General features: G+C 60.1%; 1 protein-coding gene across 1 annotated transcript; it reads right to left on the reverse strand.

Annotated features, from left to right (window-relative positions):
• Window positions 1-708: 708 nt before the first annotated feature.
• Window positions 709-23485, reverse strand: ACADSB (acyl-CoA dehydrogenase short/branched chain). The gene is made up of 11 exons (XM_079794301.1): window positions 23358-23485; window positions 13511-13670; window positions 13216-13316; window positions 12257-12463; window positions 11521-11691; window positions 10815-10940; window positions 7549-7641; window positions 5486-5575; window positions 3653-3790; window positions 2675-2774; window positions 709-1934 (listed from the first exon to the last, which is right to left on the reverse strand). The coding sequence occupies exons 1-11, from the start codon at window positions 23397-23399 to the stop codon at window positions 1864-1866; spliced, it is 1299 nt and encodes a 432-aa protein (XP_079650427.1). The 5' UTR covers window positions 23400-23485; the 3' UTR covers window positions 709-1863.
• Between the last annotated feature and the right edge of the window lie 50 nt (window positions 23486-23535).

Here is a 23535-nt window from a genome sequence, read left to right on the forward strand (position 1 = left end):
GTCAGACGTCCATCGGCTGCTCGCCGGGACATCAGCGAGGCCCGTGGCTCCTGTGGGTTCTCCCGTGTTCCTAATTCCAGGGGAGCCGAGTCTTTCACCAACGTTGGCTTCTCCGCATTCAGTCACAGGAAGTGACGTCCACGGCCCTCCTTTCAGAGCACTGCACCCACTCCGACTTCCCACCAGCCCCCCCACTTCCCACCAGGCCCCCCCCACTTCCATTGGGTCCCCCCGACTTCCCATCAGATCCCCCCGACTTCCCATCGGGTCTCCCCACTTCCCATCAGGTCCCCCCGACTTCCCATCGGGTCTCCCCACTTCCCATCAGGTCCCCCCGACTTCCCATCGGGTCCCCGTGACTTCCCATCGGGTCCCCCCGACTTCCCATCGGGTCTCCCCACTTCCCATCAGGTCCCCCCGACTTCCCATCAGGTCTCCCCACTTCCCATCAGGTCCCCCCGACTTCCCATCGGGTCCCCGTGACTTCCCATCGGTCCCCCCGACTTCCCATCGGGTCTCCCCACTTCCCATCAGGTCCCCCCGACTTCCCATCGGGTCCCCGTGACTTCCCATCGGGTCCCCCCGACTTCCCATCGGGTCCCCCCACTTCCCATCGGGTCCCCCACTTTCGTTCTGAGAGACTGAATGAGGGCTTTCCTCATCTCCCCATTTGAAAGTTAAGCAGATGTTACCGCTTTGGGTCCAAGGACTAACTGTTCTTATTTCTTCCTAATATTTTAATGTAATCCCACGTCCACTGAATGTGCACCATTCTGAATGTTTACCTGTGATCTGCATCACACAATCCAGTTCCATCACCATGACCGCAAAGCACAGCTTCTCGGCGAACCTCGTTTCTTCCTGAGCCCCGTCCTTCATCTAGGCCCCGAGGCGCTTCCCGTGCAGCCGCGGCGGCTGAGCCTTCAAACACTCACCGTCCCAAGGCCCTTCAGGACCCGTGGCCCCGGCACCCCCATCCCCGTCCCTCCTGAGGGCTCGGGACACGCCCCCTCGAGGTCCCTCCTGACGGGGGTCCCGTCAGGTCCCCCCAGCCACACGTGCCGACCTCTGCCCTCCTGCGTCTGCACTGTCAGCAACCAACGTGCATCCGCTCCCCAGGGTGAAATTACTTGTTACTTCCTGTCACTGAACGTGCTCTAACCCCCGCCCCCCCATGAGATCGGACATGGCTCGTGGGGGGCAGGCACCTCCCTCCTGAGAATCACGGAGCCACGGTGGAGCCAGGAGCGCGTCCGTTTGAGGAGAAACCTGCGGGCGACGGCGCGGGACGGGTGACGGGACGGCACCTCTGATGGCGAGCCCGGCGCCGGAGCTTCGCACGGAGACGCACAGCCGTGTCCGCACCGGCTGGCCCGTGGCAGCTTCGCTTTATTGTGTTAAAACAACGTTTTCCTGGTGTCTGTGACTCACAGGGGGAGCCCACTGCCCCCGTTCTCAGGTTCTCACAACTAGGATTTTTAGATTTCCCACAGAAAACATCGGGCCGTTTCTGCCTCGTTTAGCAGCTTAGGACGGACTCAACCCTGGAGACTGCCACGTCTAACCGACATGCCTGACGCGTGCCACGGGGGGAATCATGGGAACAGAAGCGTGGGTGACCCAGCGTCCAGACGCGGAGAGAACCCTCTGGACCTGCAGCCGGGACGCCGCCTCAGGATGCGGAGAAGTTCCGAGAAGAGAGGGCAGCGTTTCTTCCCAGATTGAAATGGCTCCCGTGCCCGCGGGGCAGAGCTGGGAGGCAGCACAGAGAAGTCGGCCGAGACCCAGGACCACAACTCCATCAACCGCTCGCTGCCGCTGCCCAGAAGGCACCGAGCCCCGAGTTCCCATGGCCCGCGGCCCTCAGTACTGCGCGTCCAGGTGCTTCCCGATGGTGTTGAGCTGGATGTTGGACGCGCCCTCGTATATCGTACCTGAAACACAGGGACAGACATGAGGACTCAGCGGAGTGGACGGCACAGCTCACAGACCCTGCCCCGCTGCGCGCTGTGCTCAGGCCGCCCGGGGGAGCGGCTGTGCCTGCGAGACGATGGCTTCCGCCTGCGAGTGAGACTCTGGTTCCAGAACCCGCATCGCACGGGCGAGGAGCTCGTTCTGAGCCGGCAGCGCAGAAGCGCGAGGGCCTCAGGGCGGCCTCTGCCCTCCGCCTGGGACACAGCCTCGGACGCTCAGGCTCGCAGGCACTAACCAAGCCCCAAATACTAACCTTTTCAGTAAAAGGAAAGTTAAGGCAGATTTTTAAAAATCCTCACCCGAGGGTGTGTTTTCTCATTGACCTTCAGCGAGGGGGGGGGGCGGGACACAGATCAGTTGTCTGCCATACGCGCCCCCCCCCCCCACCCCCGGACCCGACCTGCGCCTGGGCTTGTGCCCTGCCTTTTGGTGACGGGACGATGCTCCCACAACCGAGCCGCTGGCCAGGGCAGCAGAGCTGGCTGCGGTGTAACTAAAGGTCTGCCGAGGCGTTTACAAAGGCAACCTGATGTTTTTAACAGAATGTGTGAATCCCGGTTCTGAAGGAAGAGGTGGGAAAGCCCAGCCAGAGGAGAGCCCCCCGCCCCCCTCCCGGGCGCAGGCACAGCACCCGCCGCTGCGGCCCGCACACCCAGGAGGCAGCAGCAGGGCGAGCGGCGAGCGGACGGGCCGCCCTTACCGATCTTGGCGTCTCGGAAGTACTTCTCCACGGGGCAGCTCCTGGTGTAGCCCACGCCGCCCATCCAGTCGATGCATCTGCTGGTCGTCAGCCCCGCGACCTACCACACACAGCAGGGGTCCCTGTGAGACCCTCCCACCCCACTCCCGTGCCGCGTGGGCGGCGGGCAGCGTCGACACGGGGTCTGGTAGTCTGGCCTCAGCGAGGCGGAGACAGGAGCTAACTGGGAACGAAGGGTTCAGGGACCACGTGAGGCTACGGGAGGAGGACAAACTGCTGAGGCTGGAAGGGCAGCCCCGGGACTTGGCCGGGTTCTCAGTCCGCGTCTGTGTAACACGGAACATGTCTGTGTAACACGGCATACGTCTGTACAACACGGAACACGTCTGTGTAACATGGAGCTCGTCTGTGTAACACGGAACACGTCTGTGTGACACGGAACATATCTGTGTAACACGGAATATGTCTGTGTAACACGGAACACGTCTGTGTAACACGGAACACGTCTGTGTAACAAGGTACATGTCTGTGCAACACAGAATATGTCTGTGTAACATGGAGCTCATCTGTGTAACACGATATATGTCTGTACAACATGGAACACGTCTGTGTAACATGGAGCTCGTCTGTGTAACATGGAACATGTCTGTGTGACACAGAGCTCGTCTGTGTAACACGGAACACGTCTGTATAACACAAAACATGTCTGTGTGAACAGCGCAAACACGGCGGCCCCTTCCGGGTGTTTCCATCTCCCCTCATCTCCATGGCATTCGCTCGCCCCGATGTGGAACCATGGGGGCGGCGCCAGCACTCGGATGCGGCCGATTTGGGGCTCACGGGGCCTCCCACCTGAATTGGGGCCATGGCTTCCAGGTGGGACCCTGGGCACTCGGGACCTCACAGAATTAAAGCCCTTTTCTGCGTAAGCGCCTGCGTTTTCATTACTTTTGAAGCGTTAGCAGCAGCAGCACTCACCTCAGACGCGTAGTACTTGGCCATGGCCGCCTCCTTGATGAACGGCTTCCCCGCCTCCACCAGCCGCGCGGCGTTGTAGGTCAGCAGCCGCGCCGCCTCCAGCTGCGTGGCCACCTGGGCCACCTGGTGCTGCAGCCCCTGCACAGGAGGCCACATTAGAGACGGCGCCCGGGTCCCGCCGATGGGCGACAGGCTCAAACACCCCCGGAGCTCCACACTCGCTTTGTAAAAACACTTCAAAACCTGCCACCTGCACAGCACGTGCTGCTTAACAAGTCTTCCAAGTTCACGTGATTCTGTGTCACTGTCAAGGTTGACAAAATTAATGATCACCAAGTTAACTTGAAAAGTTCGACTTCTATTTAATAATTATTTTCAACCCTTTTTATGTTCAAGTGGAGGTTAAACCAAGTTCCAAAAAAGCAAGCTTTGAATATATACTTTCATTTGCTCGAATGAAGAACACGTGATTCTGCAGCCGGCCCCTCCCTCCGGGAGCCCGTGGTCTGGAGGAGAGCGACGCCATCGCAGGCGGAGCCAAGCCAATTGCTCTGATGGGAGTCAAGCTCTTAAAACCGACCAAGGGGAACCCAGGCTTCACGCAGACGTAAAGCTAACAGCGCTGCTTCTCATGACCAGACTTCCAAGTTTTCTAAGAAGCAGCTTTAGAAATGTCGCCCTGGTCCGTCCTCCCTCCCCGGCGTCCACAGTCCGCCGCTTCCTGTGTGCCGAGGGGACCAAGCCTCCTCAACCCTGCCCGCGCCTGGCCCTCTGCTGCTGTCCGGTGGCGGCTGGCTCTGAGCAAGGCCTCGAGGACCATACAGTGACCATTTGACCGGAAGCTGGGACCACAGACCCTGTAATTCTGATACCACCTGCCTGGCCCTGGGAACTCAGTCTCCGTGCAGAGGATGGCAGGGGTCACGTGACTGCGGGGACCCTGGGAACTCAGTCTCCGTGCAGAGGATGGCGGTGGTCACGTGACTGTGGGGACCTTGGGAACTCAGCCTCCAAGTAGATGGCGGTGGTCACGTGACTGTGGGGACCCGGGCAGGCCTGCTGTGCTCCCACTTTGCAGACCTTGACCTGACTGTGCACTCCAGCCCGGGGCCTCTGCACGCGTGCAGTGCGTATGCTTGCATGATGCCTGGCTGCTATGCGCCCCGAAAGACGCAGCAGGCCCGAGCTCACGAGGATTATGCAGACCGCACAGTAATCCCTCTGCATCGATAGAGATGAGCTGGCTAAGCTCCGTAAGCTGCCCTCCAGCCTCCAACCTGCTAAGACCTGCTGAGGGCGGTCCTGGCTGGAGAGGAAGATGATATCGGCCCCAACCAATCCCCTGGCTGCCGGGCGCTCTGAGAGCCAGGCCCCGGGGCCAGGCCAGTGCCACCCACACGGGACGGGGAGCATCTCTCTGGCACTTTCTGTGCCGAGTGCGCCCGTGGAAGGGCGGGTCGGACAGAGCGAGTCTCCGGAGGATCCTGCGCGGCTCCTGCCTCTCACTGTCAGTCACTGAACACTGTCAGACCCCGCCGCGCCGGCACCTCCCCCGTCTCAGGACGGGGCCTCATTGTGACCTGACAGGCCGCCGGAGCCCCGAGGTGCGGGGCCTTGTCTCAGGCCTGACGCCAGGAACACCGAGGACCAGGACTTAGCCCAGAGCTTAGGAAGCTGTGCGGAGCCGGCTCTCAGGCTCTCCCAGACATCCCGGTGCCCCTCCCTCTCCCACTGGAATCCGAGGGTCCCCCACGGCCTTGCACCCCCTCTTCAATAGCGGGAAGGCAGGCGAGTCCGGCACCCGCACAGGAGAAGATGCTAAGGGTTGTATACCTGAAAGTCAAATAGTCTTTTGCCAAACTGCATCCTTTCTTTAATGTACGGGATGGTGTAGTCAAAACAGCCTTGGGCCAGTCCCAGCATCTGCGGGAAGAAGATCAGAATTTCCTCTTGTGAGAGCCCGAACCTGGGCAGGGCCGTGTGGCCAGCCGGGGCGTCGGACCCCCGCACGGGCGGAGTGCAGAGCTGGAGTCGAGAACTCGGGAGCAGGTGGGAAGACCGCGGCTCACCCCGGGAGGAACACCCAGCACGGGGGCCGGCCCAGCTGCGGATCCTCCTTGCTAACCAAGCTCCGCATCTTCCGAACGGCCCCGGAACCCACCGTTACGGCGTCATTAAGTCCCATGTGAGCACGGCACGCCACGCAGGGTCAGGAATAGGGAGCGAGTCGGTAGGTTAAGCTTTGGGGGAAATGCCCTCAAACATCGTGATTCATTAGAACTCATCACCTTTCGCCCTAGCCGGTTTGGCTCAGTGGATAAAGCGTCGGCCTGCGAACTGAATGGTCCAGGGTTCGATTCTGGTCAAGGGCACATGCCTGGGTTTCAGGCTCAGTCCCCAGTAGAGGGTGTGCAGGAGGCAGCCAACCAATAATTCTCTCTCATCATTGATATTTCAATCTCTCCCTTCCCTTCCTCTCTGAAATCAATAAAGATTAAAAATACAAAAAACAAAAAACGAGAGAACTCATCACCTTTCCCTCCAGCCTTTCACGCTGAGCTTTCTGGGGGACAGAGGATCTGCTAAAATTAAAGGGCAAAGCAAACGAACCAAACTCCAGAGAACCACGGGAGGTGCGCGGCTCCGCCGCTCTGACTCCGATGGCGCCAGCGCCCTGGGACTGACGTTCACTTCACCTCAGAGCAGAGTTTTCTGTCGGCGCGAAAACTGAAACGGCCGCTGTCCGCTAACACAGGCCCCCCCCCCCCCCCCCGCCCCTGTGAAATGCTTTCACTGCGAGCCCCGAAGTCTGAGTTCTCTGCGGCTGCAGAGGGTCGAGGACGGACCCCTCCAGACCCGTTCCTGGGCCTCGGTCCTTACAAGGCGCCCGCGGTACCAGCCGAGGAGCAGCGCTCCCTGACCTTGACTTCTGGCCAGGCTGTGGGCGACCTGAGCCAAGAGCGCCGTCCCGCTGCGTGCTCCGCGCCAGCGCCCCCATCAGCTACATGTCTGATGAAGCGGAACCGCAGAAAGCCTTAAGAAGGGCAGGGAAGCCAGTTCTCGTCAGTAAGATGCTGTCTGGTTTTGTGGGAGGTAAGCGTTACGATTTAAGAATATTCTGTTAGCAAACCTAACAGCGGTGAAAATAATCTCGAGTAATGCCACAACATTTAAGTAATCCAACCACTGGTATCCGTATCACATCTTCAATATCTAAAAGCTCTTCCGTTTTTGAATTCCAGATATTCACTGATTAAAAGTAAATAAATGTATCCTACAAAAATGATGTAATTTATAATAAAACCAAAGGCTTTATTCATTTTCTTAACTGAGAAATAACTGGTATCACTTAATAGAAATGTAATATGCATGGCAAAGGGCAAATATGGTAATTGGACGGTTCTCACCCTACATATCTATCCAACTGTAGCTACTCTATGTCAAGCGTCTCACACACAAAAATCACCTGAATTCACATGAAAAACTAAGAGCTACCATGTCATTACCTATCGATTAGAGACTTTCACTACAGAGTTCAAAACCACTTCTTCTTAACGCAGAGCTTTCTCGCAGGGTGCATTCCATGCTCTAAACGCTGGGCTTAAAGTAGAACGCTGCATCTATCTATCACAGTCTGGAAGCTGTCGATGCAGGCGCCGGGAAACGGCCACGCTCTGAAGCAGGAAGCGGCCACCTGAGCCCACTGCGGGGTCCCCAGGACATCTCCGACCCGGTCCAACCCGGTCCGACCCGGAGCCCGGAGCCCTGCGGGCCTGGAGGGGGGCGCCCCTGTGTCCGCACGCCTCCCTGCTTGCTGGCTGCACTGCATTTTCCCCTTCCTGCGTGTTCACTGACCCGCCCCGGGACAGACCGGGAGAGGGCACAACGCGACCCACCTGAGCCGCGATTCCTATTCTCCCTTCATTGAGGCTCCCGATGGCGTACTTGTAGCCGTGGCCAACCTGCCCCAGGACATTGGCTTCTGGAACCTGGGAAAACAGCAATTATTTCTTAGTTTAATTCAACATAACTCATTTTAATTATATATGTGTATGTGTGTGTATATATATATATTTTTAATGTTGCCCTAGCTGTTTTGGCTCGGTGGATAGAGCATCAGCCTACAGACTGAAGGATCCCTGGTTTGATTCCAGGTCAGGGCACATGCCTGTGTTGCAGGCTTGATCCCCAGTAGGGAGCGTGCAGCAGTCCCCTCCCCTCCCCTCCTCTCATCATTGATGTTTCTATCTCTCCCTCTCCCTTCCTCTCTGAAATCAATAAAAATATATTTAAAAATTGTTTTTGTTGGCACGCTGAGTCTCCGGGAAGGAAGGCAGCACCGCGGGCTCAGGTGTCATGTTTATTGAAAAAGTACGAAGTGTCACAATAGCCCTGGCCAGTTGGCTCAGTGGATAGAGCGTCGGCCTGCGGACTGAAGGGTCCCGGGTTCGATTCCAGTCAAGGGCATGCACCTTGGTTGTGGGCACATCCCCAGTAGGGAGTGTGCAGGAGGCAGCTGATGGATGTTTCTCTCTCATCGATGTTTCTAACTCTCTATCCCTCTCCCTTCCTCTCTGTAAAAAATCAATAAAATGTATTTTTTTAAAAACAAAGTGTCAAAAACAAAAAAACAAAAACAAACAAACAAACAAATAAAAAAACAACAACAAAGTGTCACAATACAAAATGCACCTGGAGAAAAAGCCAGGCCAGAGGCGCACACGCATGTGTGTGCCCAAATAGCGGGGTCCTGGCTGGCGCCGGCCCCGCGGGTGGGAGGTGCGCGCGTGAGTGGGGGCGCGTGGGCCAGCACGCAAAAATAAAAATGTTTTTGTTGATTTCAGAGAGGAAGGGAGAGAGAGAGGAATAGAAACGTTAATGATGAGAATCACTGACTGGCTGCCTCCTGACGGCCGCTCCTTGGCCCCCCCCGCACCGGGCCTGTGCCCTGACCGGAAATCGAACCGTGACCTCCCGTTCGTGGGTCATGCTCAACCACTGAGCCTCCCGGCCCGGCTGTTTTTTTCCTCTTAACGCACATCTACTGCAACGTGTGAGCCGTGAGCCAGCACAGTGCTCGCCCCGCTGCGTCCCACGTGAATGGCTCCCGCACGGCTCTGGGAGGGCGGCCCCTGCCCGCACCTGCCGGTGACGAATGCGTCAGAGGAGGGGGTCGCATACAGCCCCTCCACAGCACGAAGGAATGAGGCGCCCAGCTCCTGTCCGCAGGGCCCAGCGTGAGCGACACGGAGTCACAGAGAACACGGACTCCCTGCGGACACCCGGTGGGGGCTCCCGTGGAGGCTGTCACCCCTAAGCACGCATCTGAGCACGTGCACGGGCGCCTGGAGGGGAGGGGAGGGGATCGTGTTCACTCATCACTTCCAAAGGCCACTCCAGAAACAGCCACAGGCCGAGGCTGGTTTGGCTCAGTGGATAGAGCGTCGGCCTGCGGACTCAAGGGTCCCAGGTTCGATTCCGGTCAAGGGCATGTACATTGGTTGCGGGCACATCCCCAGTAGGGGGTGTGCAGGAGGCAGCTGATCGATGTTTCTCTCTCATCGATGTTTCTAACTCTCTATCCTTCTCTCTTCCTCTCTGTAAAAAATCAATAAAATATATTTTAAAAAAAAAAGAAACAGCCACAGGGGCACTCGGCTTCAGGGTGCGGACAGCAGGGAGACGGAGACGGAGACGGAGAGAGGGGCGGGAAGCAGGAGGAGGGAGGCGGCGTGAGGCCCCGGCAGTTGCAGGCCAGTCCGGGCGCAGCCGTGAGCCAGGCGAGTCCCGGTGTGAGCGGCAGAGAACCCGCCCCGCCGGCCCCTCTCTCTCTCTCTAAAGTCCACCCCACGGCCTCTCTCTCTCTCTCTAAAGTCCACCCCACGGCCTCTCTCTCTCTCTCAAGCCCACCCCCACGGCCTCTCTCTCTCTCTCTCTCTAAAGCCCACCCCCACGGCCTCTCTCTCTCTAAAGTCCACCCCCACGGCCTCTCTCTCTCTAAAGTCCACCCCACGGCCCCTCTCTCTCTCTCTAAAGTCCACCCCACGGCCCCTCTCTCTCTCTCAAGCCCACCCCCACGGCCTCTCTCTTTCTCTCTCTCTAAAGCCCACCCCCACGGCCTCTCTCTCTCTCTCTAAAGTCCACCCCACGGCCCCCCTCTCTCTCTCTAAAGTCCACCCCACGGCCCCTCTCTCTCTCTCAAGCCCACCCCCACGGCCTCTCTCTCTCTCTAAAGTCCACCCCCACGGCCTCTCTCTCTCTAAAGTCCACCCCACGGCCCCTCTCTCTCTCTCAAGCCCACCCCCACGGCCTCTCTCTCTCTAAAGTCCACCCCACGGCCCCTCTCTCTCTCTCAAGTCCACCCCCACGGCCTCTCTCTCTCTCTCTCTCTCTCTAAAGTCCACCCCACGGCCCCTCTCTCTCTCTCTAAAGTCCACCCCACGGCCCCTCTCTCTCTCTCAAGCCCACCCCCACGGCCTCTCTCTCTCTCTAAAGTCCACCCCACGGCCTCTCTCTCTCTCTCTCTCTCTCTAAAGTCCACCCCACGGCCCCTCTCTCTCTCTCTAAAGTCCACCCCACGGCCCCTCTCTCTCTCTCAAGCCCACCCCCACGGCCTCTCTCTCTCTAAAGTCCACCCCACGGCCCCTCTCTCTCTCTCAAGCCCACCCCCACGGCCTCTCTCTCTCTCTCTCTCTCTCTCTCTCTAAAGTCCACCCCCACGGCCTCTCTCTCTCTAAAGTCCACCCCACGGCCCCTCTCTCTCTCTCAAGCCCACCCCCACGGCCCCTCTCTCTCTCTAAAGCCCACCCCCACGGCGCACGCGCCTCTCTCTCTCTCTCTCTCTCTGTCTGACCCTCATTTTTAAACGACTCAACTCAGAACTGAGGGGCGCTGCCCGGTGCTCTCCATCTCCCTGAGCAACACCCCCCCCTTGTGGCCTTCGCTGTCCCCGCACGGGCTCCTGCCTGAGCCCGGCCACAAGCATGGCGGATAAACGGAGCTGCCGGGCAGCCAGGCTCCCTCTCGGCCTAGCCCCTCGGGAGAGCGCAGTGATCATGACGCCCGGAGCACGCCCTAGTCCTTGCACACCTGTCCCGTGCGGCGGGGGGAGGGGGGACGCCTCCCTGCACCCGCGGTTCATGCGCGGGAGCTCGGCACCCACCTTGACGTCCTCGAGGGTGAGCGGGCAGGTGGACGAGGCCCTGATGCCCAGCTTGTTCTCCGCCTTCCCCACGTGGAAGCCCTCCGTGTCCCGGTCGACCAGGAAGCAGGTGATCCCTCGGTACCCCTGGGGGAGGCGGGTGTGAGCACGCTGGGCCGCGGAGACCCCTCCTCCCCAGTGCAGGCCGGCAGGACCTTCAGCGAGACGCGAGGGGCCGGGCACTGTGTGCAGGGGGGCGCGAGGAGAGAGGCCTGGGCTCAGTCTCACAGCCTCGCCTCTTCCTGCCTCCGAACCCGGGGGGGCTTTTCCATGATCCAGTTACAGAATCACGTGATCACGGGGACTCCACGCTTCATCTTCAATTTCATTAAAAACGTCTTAAAATTTAATCCCATTAAATGTCACATTGGAGAAAAGACAAACGCTAAAATGTATTTATTTTGCTGTATGTCTATTTTCCAATGAATAAAATTTTCCAATTTCTTAAAACGAAATGAACTAAACGGTCCTTGGCTTTCTCACCGTTAAATCGGGAATGGGAAATGAGACGACATGGAAGTGGCGGCCCGGGGCACACACCTGCGTCGGCACCAGGAGGCGGCGCTGCGAGGGAGGCGGGCACGCACCTGCCAGTGCCGAGGAGGACAGGCCTGGGGGGCTGGGCGCGGGCGGAGAGAAAGCGGGAAGGCGGGCGCTGGGGACTGACCGCGCCCGGGTCCGCGTTGGCCATCACCAGGAAGAGCTCTGCCTCCCGGGCGCTGCTGATCCACATCTTGGACCCGCTGAGGACGTAGTGGCCCCCCTTCTTCTCGGCTCTGGTCTTCAAGGCGAACGAGTCGCTGCCGGCCCCGGCCTCCGAGAGGCAGAAGCTCCCCACCTGCGGGGACACGAGGGTCGCTCACGGCTCACTCCCCGCAGGACACGCTCACGGCTCACACTCCGCAGGACACGCTCACGGCTCACTCCCCGCAGGACACGCTCACGGCTCACTCCCCGCAGGACACGCTCACGGCCAGCACACACCCTCCTTGGCCGGGCGGCCACGCTAACCACCTGCTCGTCCCAGGGCCGAGTCAGCGCCCTGACGGCAGTATTTCCCGACCTCCCACCCCCTTCCCCCGTCTAAGGCAGGCCGGGGCCCAGCACGCACGTCCAGTGCTAAGTGTAAGTGAATCGGCTCGACTCCAGGAGAAAGACAGCGTGAGGGACGTGACACCTCCAGTGAGGGCACCACAAATGTCATCGGGTCAAACAAGTAACTCCATTGTCACACGATTATCCTCTCGATTTCCCAGTGGAAGCGAGAGGCAGAGTGTTTCTAGCGGCGAGAACGCACCAGGGGCTTTGCCGGTCCCGCTTCCGGGCCTGGAGCAGACACGCCACGCACAGCCACGTCCGCCCAGAAACTGGGCACAGAAGCCCCCGCCCCCCGCGGCCCTCACCTTGGCCGTGGCCAGCTGGCGCAGGTAGGCGGCCTTCTGCTCCTCCGTCCCGTGCTTCCGCAGCAGCCCGTTCACCACCGTGTTCTGGATGTCGCAGATCAGCGCCACGGACGCGTCCACCTTGGCCAGCTCCTCCACCACCAGCACGACGGAGAAGAAGGAGGCCCCGGTCCCTCCGTACTTGGCGTCGACGTCCACGGCCATGAACTGCGGGGGGGCAGGCGCTCAGCAGGCAGCCGTTCTCGCAAGAACAAGCCACAGGCGAGCTGTGAGCACGCACCTTCCGCTTTACGTGTCGTGTGGATGCCGTTATGTCCACGCACGTGAAATCGACCACACGCATCTGAGAGCGCGACGTAACTACCCGCCACGCTGCCTGCTTCCACCTGTGACCTAAAGCCCCCCCACGGGAAGATGCTGCGGAGACCAGGAAGGGGCGCGGGAACCTGCCACACCCTGACGACGGCACCGCTCTGGCGGCGCTTCCCAGCCCAGCTGGCCCGGCCAGACCCAGCGGCCGGGCTTCCCGGGACCCGAGCCGCTCAGCAGTCGGCCTGGACAGGAACCCGCAGCTCCCCGGGTCCAAGTCCTCGTCCCAGGAAGGGAGGGCGTGTGCACGCAATTCACCCCCCGAGCTGGTCACAGTGGCAGGCCAGCGCTCTCCCCTCCGCTCCGACACTCTGGCCCTCCACCGCCGTCCGGTGCTGGCTGCTCGGCTGTAAGCTGGGGGACACTGAGCTGGGCTGAAGGGACAGCCGCAGGGGAGAGGGAAGTGGCCGGAGAAGCGGAGAGGGGCTCCGGGAGGAAGCAGCGAGGACGCGGGGCCTGAGGCCGAGGCGGTCGCTCCCCGCAGAGCTCAGACGCTGTCGTCACAGACCCTCCGCCGTCCCGAAGCAGCCCAGCCTTTAACCCGGAACGTGTTCACTGGGATCGAACCCGAAGACGTCTGCATTACGTACCCCTTGCTGGAACAGGCCTTGTATCACTGACTTCTCCATCTTCGCGTTTTCATCCATTGTTGAGACCAAAGGAGCGACTTGTTCCTGGGCAAATTTTTTAGCTGTGCGAGAGAAAAAAAAACACCGCAGGTCTGACTCTATTGCTATGACGTGCATTACTTTTTTCAAAAAGAATTTTAAATTAATGTCAAACAACTCCATTCACAAACGCAGATGCACAGATCCGCCTGCGTGCCTGGACCTCAAGCCGCAGCCCCGACCCGGCGAGGGCAGCCAGGGCAGGGAGCCCGCTCACCTGCGCTCTGGATCATCAGCTCCTCCTCGGAGAGCGTCTGCAGGGGGGCGCCGGGGAGCCCGCCGCCTGCCGGGCTGAGCTGCGCCTGGGACTGGGAGGACCGGAGGGCCCGGGGCGGGCTCTTCCAAGAAGGCAGGCAGGCTGGGAAGGTTCGTCTTAGCTGTAAAAACAGTCCCCGTTGAGTAGAGAGCATTCAGGCACATGTGTACATGCCTACACCACACACATGGAGGTGGAACGCACACATGTACACACATATGCACACGTGCGCACACACGGTAGGAGATGGGTCAGAACATCAACTTCTTTTTGTTCACGGTCATGGGAACAAGAGCAAACGTGGCTGCGGGGATAGAAGTCCTTCACCAGCAACGAGCTGCTCCGAATGAGCACATCCCCAGATGGCGAACTTTACCGGCCAGCAAAGAGAACGTTCTAGATGCAGCTCATTCTTAACTCCACGGCCTGTGTGTTTCCTCGGCTTCTCGTCAGGAAGGGAGCACAGCACAGAAAGGGTGAAGGAAAGCTGCTCTGGCCCGGCCGGCGGGGCTCAGTTGAGCGTCTGCCTAGGAACCAGGAGGTCAGGGTTCGGTTCCCGGTTGGGGCACAGGCCGGGTTGTGGGCTCCATCCCCAGTGGGGGGTGCAGGAGGCAGCCGGTCCGTGGCTCTCTCATCATCGATGTTTCTCTCTCTCCCCCTCCTCTCCTCTCTGACGTCAATAAGAACTCCTAAGAGGAAAGCAGCTCTGGAGTCAGAGAACTGGCTGCGAACCCTCGCACCTCATCGCCAACAACGCTGTGACCTTGGGCAGGTGACCTCTGACCTCCGTTACAACCTCTGTCCTGGTTCCCTCCCCTGTAAAGCGTGGAGAATCCGCTCGCTCGGAGCGTGAGGATCGATGAGAAGCCACGGAAAGCACCCCGCGAGGACCCGCCACAGGGAGGGCTCCGAGGGCGGAGATGGCTCCTGCTGCCAGGACCGCGGGGTCAGCGGCGCTCAGTCGTCATGACAGAAGCGGTCCGGCGGTGAGTTACCTCGGGGACCTGCCAGGCTAGCACGCTCCCTGTCGCCGTGTCCCAAGCCCTCAACCTGCCCTTCTACTCAGCAATGGAGTTGCTACAATTTTATTGAAAAAAGAGGCCATCCAATTTTAATGCTTATTACACCTTTTCACTGTTCTTTTGCGGAATTTTAGTAAAGGAAACAAGGAATCAGTCATTTCCCAAGCCTAAAAACATGCCAAGTAGGGGTAGCTGGCACAGAAGTGCACATATTATGTGATTCTATCTATGAAAATCCAGAAGAGGGAGGGAGGTGGCTGCTGGGGTGGAGCCGGGCGGGGGAGGGGGAGGGGGAGGAGGAAGAGGAGGAGGAGGAAGAAGAGGGGGGAGAGGAGGAAGAGGAGGAGGAGGAGAGGAAGAGGAGGAGAGAGGAAGAGAAGGAGGAAGAGGAGGAAGGAGAAGAGGAGGAGCGGGAGGAGGAAGAGGGGGAGGAGAAGGAATTGTGAAGGGCACAGGGATGCCTCTGAAGACAAACATCTCCCAGCCTCTCTGGGTGACGGGTGGGCGCACAGCTCCGTCAATGGGCTGAACATCACCATGTTCTCCACTTACAGTGACTGAGCTTCGTGGAGGGAAGTTATTCCGGATAAAGCTGCTGAGAAAGAAATCCGTGCTTTCCTTTATTCCCTCACGAGGAAGAGGCTGCCTCGGCCCCCGGCCCCGCCCGGGCTGGGCGTCCAGAGGGAGGCGAGCGCTGGCGCTTCCAGAAGCTGCCGACCATACGGGGCAGCCAGGCACGCGTCCCGGGCGTGGGGAGGGCAGAGCGGTGCCGGATCCACGGCCGCGCCTGCGTCACGCAAACTCCCTCCTCCAGGTTCTGGCTGCACCTGCGGAGCCCCTGACACCCGAGAACGGGGGAGCCCCGCGGCAGCCACGGCCCGGTCCCCGCACGCCGCCCATCGCGGCCGCGCGGAGCTGGGAGCACGTGGATTCTGCTCCGGTTTCCTGGGACAGAGCCACTGGCCGCAGAGAGGGGAGGTGTGTGGATTCACCCTCTGCCCCGTTTCGTTCTGTTTGGAGATGAGGAGGCAGGTGGTTTGGGGCAAAGCTGCATGAAACGTTTTTCTCGTTCAGACAGAGCTGGGCCGGGAACACTGGACCAGAACGGAGGAGGGCACGCAGCGTCGGCGGGAAAGTGCTCCCGGAAGAGACGGGGCTGTATGCTGAGTGAGAGTTTATTTTTAAAAAAAATATGTTTATTGATGTCAGAGAGGAAGGGAGAGGGGGAGAGGGAGAAACATCAAGGAGGAGAGGGAATCCTGGATCGGCTGCCTCCTGTCCGCCCACACTGGGGATGAGCCTGCCACCCGGACCTGTGCCCCGACCGGGAATCGAACCCTGACCTCCTGGTTCCAGGCCAACGCTCAACCACGGAGCCACGCCGGCCGGGCTCGACGGTGACAGAGAGCCCCTGCCCGGCGTGGTGGCCGCAGCCGTCACACACTTGTCCACAGAGCACCCCCTGCCCCTCCCCCCGGTCTCCGGGCAGAGCAGCACGTGCTCCTGAGTGGAGGGGGCTTCATGCCGGCCCCCCGTACCCCCCCGCCCCGCTTTCCAGAGCTCCGTCCGTCTCTTTCCTGCTGCACCGCGGCGGCTGCTGGTACACTGGTCACTGGTGACCAAGCCTGGGGGCGGGGACCCCGTGGACGGCCCTGAAGCCCAGGGGCTGGGATGGGTCACTCACACCTCACGGCCCCCTCACGGGAGAGAGCCCTTCCTTCCCTTCGCAACCTAGGAGCGAGTCGCAGCGGGGAGGCGTGACGTGACGCCACTGCCACGGAAGGAAGGACAGACCCTCGCACGTCCCACGCGGGTCCGACGCCCGGGACACTGCTGGGCTCGGGGCTGCTTCAAGTCCAGGCGGTCCCTCCCGCGGCCGGGCCCCTTTAAGAGGCACCGATGTCCCGTCACAACTGACAGTCCTTTTACAAGGTTTACCGCCATCTACTGCCTTTGTAACCCTGTGCGTTTACGCCTCTTGAAACATTCTGAGAACAGCTCTCTACACTTTCCTGCGCTGCCCTGCGCTCACCCACGGCACACAGCCGGCCGGGATCCCGACCGCCGAGCGCTCGGGTCAATCTTTTGCTAAAGTCATTAACGTTGGCCACAGTGTGAGCCATAACCTCCTCCTTGGCGGTCAGCACAGGAGGTGTTTACAGCACGCGAGGCCAAGGCAGGCACATGACAAAGGGGTGCTGACCCCCAGGGAGAGCCACCCCCACTTTCCCCAGGAGATGCTGCAACACAAGTCTGCTTCCCCTGCAGGGCCATTTCAGAGCCTCACCCCGTGCGCCCCGGCCCGTCCCCTGCAGACAGGGGTGTGTGCACCCCCCCCAGCCCTTTCCCCTGCAGACAGGGGGGTGTGCGCCCCCCCCAGCCCTTTCCCTGCAGACAGGGGTGTGTGCACCGCCCCCCAGCCCTTTCCCCTGCAGACAGGGGGGTGTGCGTGTGCGTGTGCACGTGCCTTTGCTTCCATTCCAGAGCTCAACAGGGTTCACTCTGGCCCACCCCCTCGGTCAGTGTAACCGTGACCGTTAGAACCTGACTCTACGCAGGATGATGCACTGCTCACGCCTCGCACACGAGCGAGCGGCGGACACAGCACCGAGAAGTGGGTCAGTCAGTGGGGTGCTCAGGCACAGCCCGCCCCGCCCCGTGTTGGGCAGAAAAAGAGCCCTCCTCTGTTCCTGAACAGCACCCCCCCCCCCAGTCAGGGGGAGGGGCGCCCCTCCTCGGCTCTTGTCACCCTCCGGAGAGGAATTCTAACAATGACAGAAAGCAGCCCTGCAGCAAGGCAGGGGATGACGGACTGGGATACACCGGGCAGAAAGCACAGCGGCGCCTCGGGGAGTCTGAGCTCGTGCGGGGTGTGTGTGTGTGTGTGTGTGTGGCGAGGGGGGGGTCCAGGGGCTTATACACCCCCCCCCCCCGAGCTTTAAAGCTCCTCTGCTGGATGTCTTGGAAGCAGACCAGGTTCCAAACCCCCGTCTGCACTGTGGTGGCTTCTCGCCCGGCACCTGGTCATGCACCCACATCTGGTCATGTGGTCAGGCAAGTCCCAGGGCAGCTGACTTCTCTGATTGGTGGGTGCGATCCCTCCCCTCCGTCGCCCTCCCCCTCCGCCTGCCGAGCAGCTCTTTCCTGTCCAACGCCGCCCAGTGGACCTGTCCTTGGGTTTAGGGGCACAAACGGCATAGTTGGGTCTCTGCTCTGTTCTCCCAGGCCAGGGCGACGTAAGCGGGGCGTTCTGTTCTCAGGTGTCCTTGGCAGGGGGTAAGGTCTTGTGATTCACCAGCGGCTGCAAGCGGCCCAAACCGCTGGGTCTTGCTTTGTTTTCTGTCTCAGACCCCCCCTTCCACTTGCCCAGGGACCGCCCCAGCTTCTCCCCATACTGCCACACTCCCACCCTTCTCAGTGCTTCGGGCGGGCCTGGAAGTCAGGTTGATAAGAGACGGATTAGCAGGAGAAAAACAAATTACAGTTTAACGGCACGTCCCGGCCTGTACACAGGTAGAGGCTCGGGAACACGGAGTAACTCGCCAACAAGGCAGGAGCCAGCACCGGAGACACGGAAGGAAGGTGTGGGGGTGGAACACCGGGTACGGGGTGACCGAGGCGGAGCACAGGACACAGCGCGGACGGTCACCTGCCGGGTCCCGGAGTTTATGTGAGCCGAACTGCCAGGAAGCAGGTCTCAGCACAGTGAGACAGTGCTCGCTCGGAAATGGCCATTTACCTCTTATTTACAGTCAGCCTCAAAGGGGAACGCAGAGGGTGACACGGAATCAACTGGTGACAGGTTAGGGCAGTGGGTGGCAAACCGCGGCTCGCGAGCCACATGCGGCTCTTTGGCCCCTTGAGTGTGGCTCTTCCACAAAATACCACAGCCTGGGCGGGTCTATTGTGAAGAAGTGGCATTAGAAGAAGTTTAAGTTTAAAAAATGTGGCTCTCCAAAGAAATTTCAATCGTTGTCCTGTGGATATTTGGCTCTGTGGACCAATGAGTTTGCTGACCACGGGGTTAGGGGGGCAAGGAACCGGTGGGATTGTATGAAGGTAAATGACAGACACACACTCATTTTCACACAGAGGGGCAGAAGAGAGCAAACAGCAATGAACGCGACAACAAAGGCAATGAAGGGTCTGGTGGAGACTGAGCCCCGAGGGGTCTGGGAAAAGGAAGTTACCCTGACATCCCCAAGATACCTTATCCCAGATGCAGCCACAGGTGGCGCAGCTGAGGTGACGACTGACCTTTGGCCTCGGACGAGTCCCCTCCACGACCGCCTTCTAGTTAACAAGCTTTCATCCCACACGTCCCGGCCGGCCTGCAGGTCTCTGCATTGAAAGGCCGCCCAGCGGGCCTCCGGATCTTAGTGTGTGGCCCTTCCTCGCCCTCACAGCGCAGGCCTTCTCCAGCCGGAAGGCAGGCCGGGCCCAGGGAGGGAGCCGGCCTTGCAGATTCCCATGCAACACAAACCACCTTGACAAAGGCGGTCTTCTTCTTGGTTCTCAGAACTTCTCCCATGTCCTCTGTTTCCTAAAACCACTCGGCCCAGCCCTAGCTGGTGTGGCTCAGTGGCTAGAGCGTCAGTCTGCAGACTGAAAGGTCCCAGGTTTGATTCCAGCCAAGGGCACATGCCTGGGTTGCGGGCTTGATCCCCGGTGTAGGGCGTGCAGGAGGTGGCCAATCAATGATTCTCTCTCATCACTGATGTTTCTATCTCTCTCTTCCTCTCCCTTCCTCTCTAAAATCAATAAAATATATTTTAAAAAAAACAAAACCACTCGGCCTATAGTCACCCTTATGCCACAGAAACATATATTGGGGTGCAAAGGTTGCTCCCCTTCACCGATCAATACTTTGTTTCTGAAATTTCTTTCTCCCCACCCCCTCCAGGGTAGCTGATTCACTTGCAATGACAATCCTTGGCATTAGCATGGCTGTCTGTTTATTCACACCCATAGAGATCCTTCCTCAGCTCATTAACACCCACAGCAACTCCCTCCTCCCAGCCGGGCAGCTGTCGCCCTCCCCTCACCCCTAAACACTCCCCACCTGGGCCCTCCACCTTCCCGCCTGAGTCAGTGCTTCTTGCACGGCTGTTCTGTCGCAGCTCAGACGCTGCTGCTTCTCACTTCAGCCTCTTATTGTTAAGCTAACAAAATGGGGGGGGGGGGGCAAAGCCTGATGAACAGCTTTGACCTACGTTATTCCACACCTGCGCACTCTACCTGCACAACGCCATCGGAAAGAAGAATTCCATGTCAAAGGGCCACATGAATCCAACATTCTGATCAATCTCCCAGTGTCTTCTGCAGCAGTTCAACACCCTAACGGCCACCGGCAAATGTGTACGGTGCCTGTTTTCTGGCAAGGAGAAAATGCTGAGATGTTCTAACTTAGATTACAGTGGCCGGACTGGCTCAGGGGTTGAGCGTCCACCTATGACCCAGGAGGTCAGGGTTCGATTCCCGTTCAGGGCACAGGCCTGGGTTGCGGCCCCATCCCCTGCAGGAGGCAGCCGATCCAGGATTCTCTCTCATCAATGATGCTTCTCTCTCTCTCTCTCTGTCTCTCTCTCTTCCTCTCAGAAATCAATAAAAATATATTTAAAACAAATAAATAAAGGGAGACTCAGTGTTCAGTTGTGGAAAGTGAAATTTTCGTTTTCCAGGGAAAAGCCCCTGAGAGAAGCGGATAGAATCTTAAGGCAGCCGGAGATCTCCACGGTTGGTCTTCCCGGAACCAGAGGGGGGGGGGGGGGGCGGGAGGAAGACACGCCAGCATCGAGGTGAGGAGAGGGGCCCAGCCCAGGGCGATGCTGCTGCAGCACAAGCAGGGCCTACCCCCTGCGGTGACAGCACTGCTCCGACCCGCCCCGTCTTCCCTCCACCCTCCCTCCCTCCGCCCTCCCCGCTGAAGGTTTCTCAGAGCGCAGCCCCTCCCGCTTGGTTGACACCCCTTGGCCTGGACTCCCCACCCTCTGCGGACTTCCCTAAGCCTTAGGCCCTAAGCCACTCCCCTGAGCACATCTGTCCCACGTTTATTTAGCAATGGCAAGTGTCCTACTGTCCTGTCACCCCTTTCTTAACGCTCATGCCGGTGTCCTCGAAAACTGTAACTCCCTGAGGCCAAGGACCTGCTGTGAACTGCAGGCCCCGCAGCTGATCAGCACACTGCGGGGAGCAGGCGGTGCCCCGAGTGGGTGGTGCCCCGAGTGGGTGGTGCCCCGAGTGGGTGGTGCTGGAGTGGGTGGTGCCCGGAGTGGGTGGTGATGCCTTCCGCCTGTGCCAGTAGCTGGTGCTCACTGAGCATTTACAGCGTGCCCAGAGCTGCTCCGAGCCGCGAGCATGTCCTCCCCCTTAACATGCCGTTCTCCCCACCGTGGGGAGCAGGGCATGTCCCCGGGGGGTGGCAGGGAGGATGCAAACCCACGTGGCCTGACCCCCGTCCAAGTTTCCCACACGCACCACACGCGGGCGGTTTCTGTTTCACCCCAGCTCTCAGCCCAGATGCCAAATACCCGCGCGAACGGGTGCTGATGGCGGGGCGCCCAGCGAGACCATGTGCGCCCGGCAGCTGGAGGGGCTGGCAGTCCTGGACACGATGAACCGAACAGAAATCGCCTGCAATGTTCTGAAACCTCCGGCTGCGAGGTCAGGTGCCCGTCTTAAGAGCCACACCGAGCTCCGGGAGCCTGCCTCTCCCCGATGGCCCTGGCGTCTCCCCGGCTCCGAGCCCCAGGCAGGCGGCGGGCCCCACAGCATCGGCGCCCCATCTGGGTGAGGTGAGGCCGGGTGGGTACAGTTCTAAGCTTTCCACTAACAGGTAAACTTCTTAATTTTTTAAAAATATGCTTTTATTGATTTCAGAGAGGAAGGGAGAGGAAGAGATAGAAACAGCATGAGAAACACTGATTGGCTGCCTCCTGCACGCCCCCGGCTGGAGATCGAGTCTGCAACCGGGGCCTGGGGCCTGACCGGAATCAAACCAGGGTGGGTCCTCCTGGTGCCGGGGACTCACTCAACCAACTGAGCCACACCCTGGCCAGGCAAGAGAGAAGCTGCTCAGAGGTCAGTGTCAGGGTCTTTATACTGTGTCTGCCACGGTACTCAGACCTGGCAAGAATAAGAGAGAATATTTAAGGACAGCTACCTCCACGCGGGGCACTATTTTAAGTGCCTCACACGCACATGTAATTCGTTGAATCTTCACCACCACCTGTGGGCACAGGTACTGTCATTTCCGTCGTTTTATGGATCAGGAAGCCAAGACCCAGAGGTGAAGCAGCATGCCCGAGGTTATACTCCTCGGAAGGGACAGAGCCTGGGTTGAGCCCAAGCAACTGGCCCCCGTTCTTAGCCACGGTGCTGGCGCCAACAGCCCAGCCGTCGCAAACGCCTACAAAAGGAGGAAGGACGATACGCGGCCACCAAGCCAACAGATCCAAACGAAACAGGCCCGCGGCCTCCCGGAGGAAGGCTAAGTGCAGAATCCGAGCTGCGTGACACCTGCCCGCCCGTTTCCTTAGTTGAGGGACTTTGAGCGAGCCGCTGCATCGCATTCAGCTGCAGGCTCTGCATCTGGGAAGTCAGACGACCTTACGGGGCGGCTGTGAGAGCTACCCGATTCGGCGAGAGCAGCAGAGGACAGGCCGCCACACGCCTGAGTGTGCTCCAGGAACATTGGCCCTGACACCAACAGCCAAGCTGCGATTCCGCGAAACCATTCAACAGCGATTAAAAAAACAGTCTCGCGCAAATATCATAACCACGTGTTTTTCTTTGCGACAATTTGCTAACATTGACTAATTTTCTTAATACCCCTAGATGTCAAGTAACTGTAATTATCCTTCATGAGACAGAGTCCTGCCTGCAGGCAGCGGCTGGAGAACTTTCACCTCATTCTAGCAAATAAGAGGACAGGTGAAAAGGGAACAGTCGCAGTCAGCAAGGCCCAGGTGCCGCGGGGGACACACAGAAGTGTATGCACAGTGTGTGTGTGTGTGTGGGGGGGGGGGGGCGGGGGGTTGGACAGCTTGCCAGAGGGCTGCGGGCACCGGGTGCCGGGCGGTGGAAGAATCAACAGGTGCGCAGGTCCAGCGAGCAGCACTGGGCGCGACAGGTGGGTGCCCCTGGGGCGGGGTTTCAGCTCCGGGTGCGAGGTGAGCCCATCCAGGAGGATGCTCAGACCCCAGCCGCGGGAGGAGGACCCGGGGGCGCTCTCTTCGGGGCCCGTGGGTCTGACCCACCAGCCCCGAGGCCCCGTCTCACTGTGGGGCAGGACCGCGGCCGGGAGGGGAGGGGAGGGCAGGGCAGGGGCGCTCCGCTCGCTCGGAAGGAGACGGGCCACGCTGTAACCATCTTCCTTTTTGGAGGGGGTGGCGGGCGGTTAAAAATAACCTCTGGGGAGAGGGGGCGCCGGAGGGAGAGGTGCCATCTCCGCACAGTGTCTCCCTCCGCAGGTCCCAGACGCGGGGGCCCGGGCCCAACAGCTGCAAGGACACCCCGCCCCCGCGGCCCTCCGACGCCACGCAGGGAGCCGGCTCCGCCAAAGGAGCGTCAGTCCGGCCAGCCCCCAGCCCCTTCCCAGCCGCGGCCACTGCCAGTCCCCCCCCCCCACCACCCCGGGAACCCAGGTCGCGGCCGGCCGCGGGGAAAGGTCTGACACCGACCCGCGGAGGGGCGGGCGCCCCCGTCCCGTTAGAAAGAAGACTCTGCCGCCGGGTCCAAGGTCGCCCCGACTCTCAGCACGCCCCCCGCCCCCGCGGGGCACTCACCAGCGCGCCGCCGCGCAGCAGCCGGACCGCCGCGACCTCCATCGCCGCCGCAGGCCGGGCGTCTAAGCGCCAGCGAATTCCTCTAATCCCGGGCCGCTCGCCAGCGCCCCAGGCCGCAGGCCAGCCCCGCCCACCAGCCCCGCCCACTCCGCACCCGCCCACCGCGCTCTGGCCACGC

Source organism: Cnephaeus nilssonii (assembly GCF_951640355.1).
Source record: "Cnephaeus nilssonii genome assembly, chromosome: 16".
Taxonomy (NCBI): domain Eukaryota; kingdom Metazoa; phylum Chordata; class Mammalia; order Chiroptera; family Vespertilionidae; genus Cnephaeus; species Cnephaeus nilssonii.

What these genes read in the sequence shown, in the direction of transcription:
- ACADSB (XM_079794301.1), bottom strand. Translation starts at nt 23,399, where the DNA reads ATGGAGGTCGCGGCGGTCCGGCTGCTGCGCGGCGGCGCGCTG. An exon ending in CCAACGCGGACCCGGGCGCG is followed by an intron (nt 10,941 to 11,520) that starts GTCAGTCCCCAG and finishes CGCCTCCCCCAG; the next exon opens with GGGTACCGAGGGATCACCTG. An exon ending in TCACCCTCGAGGACGTCAAG is followed by an intron (nt 7,642 to 10,814) that starts GTGGGTGCCGAG and finishes CTGTTTTCCCAG; the next exon opens with GTTCCAGAAGCCAATGTCCT.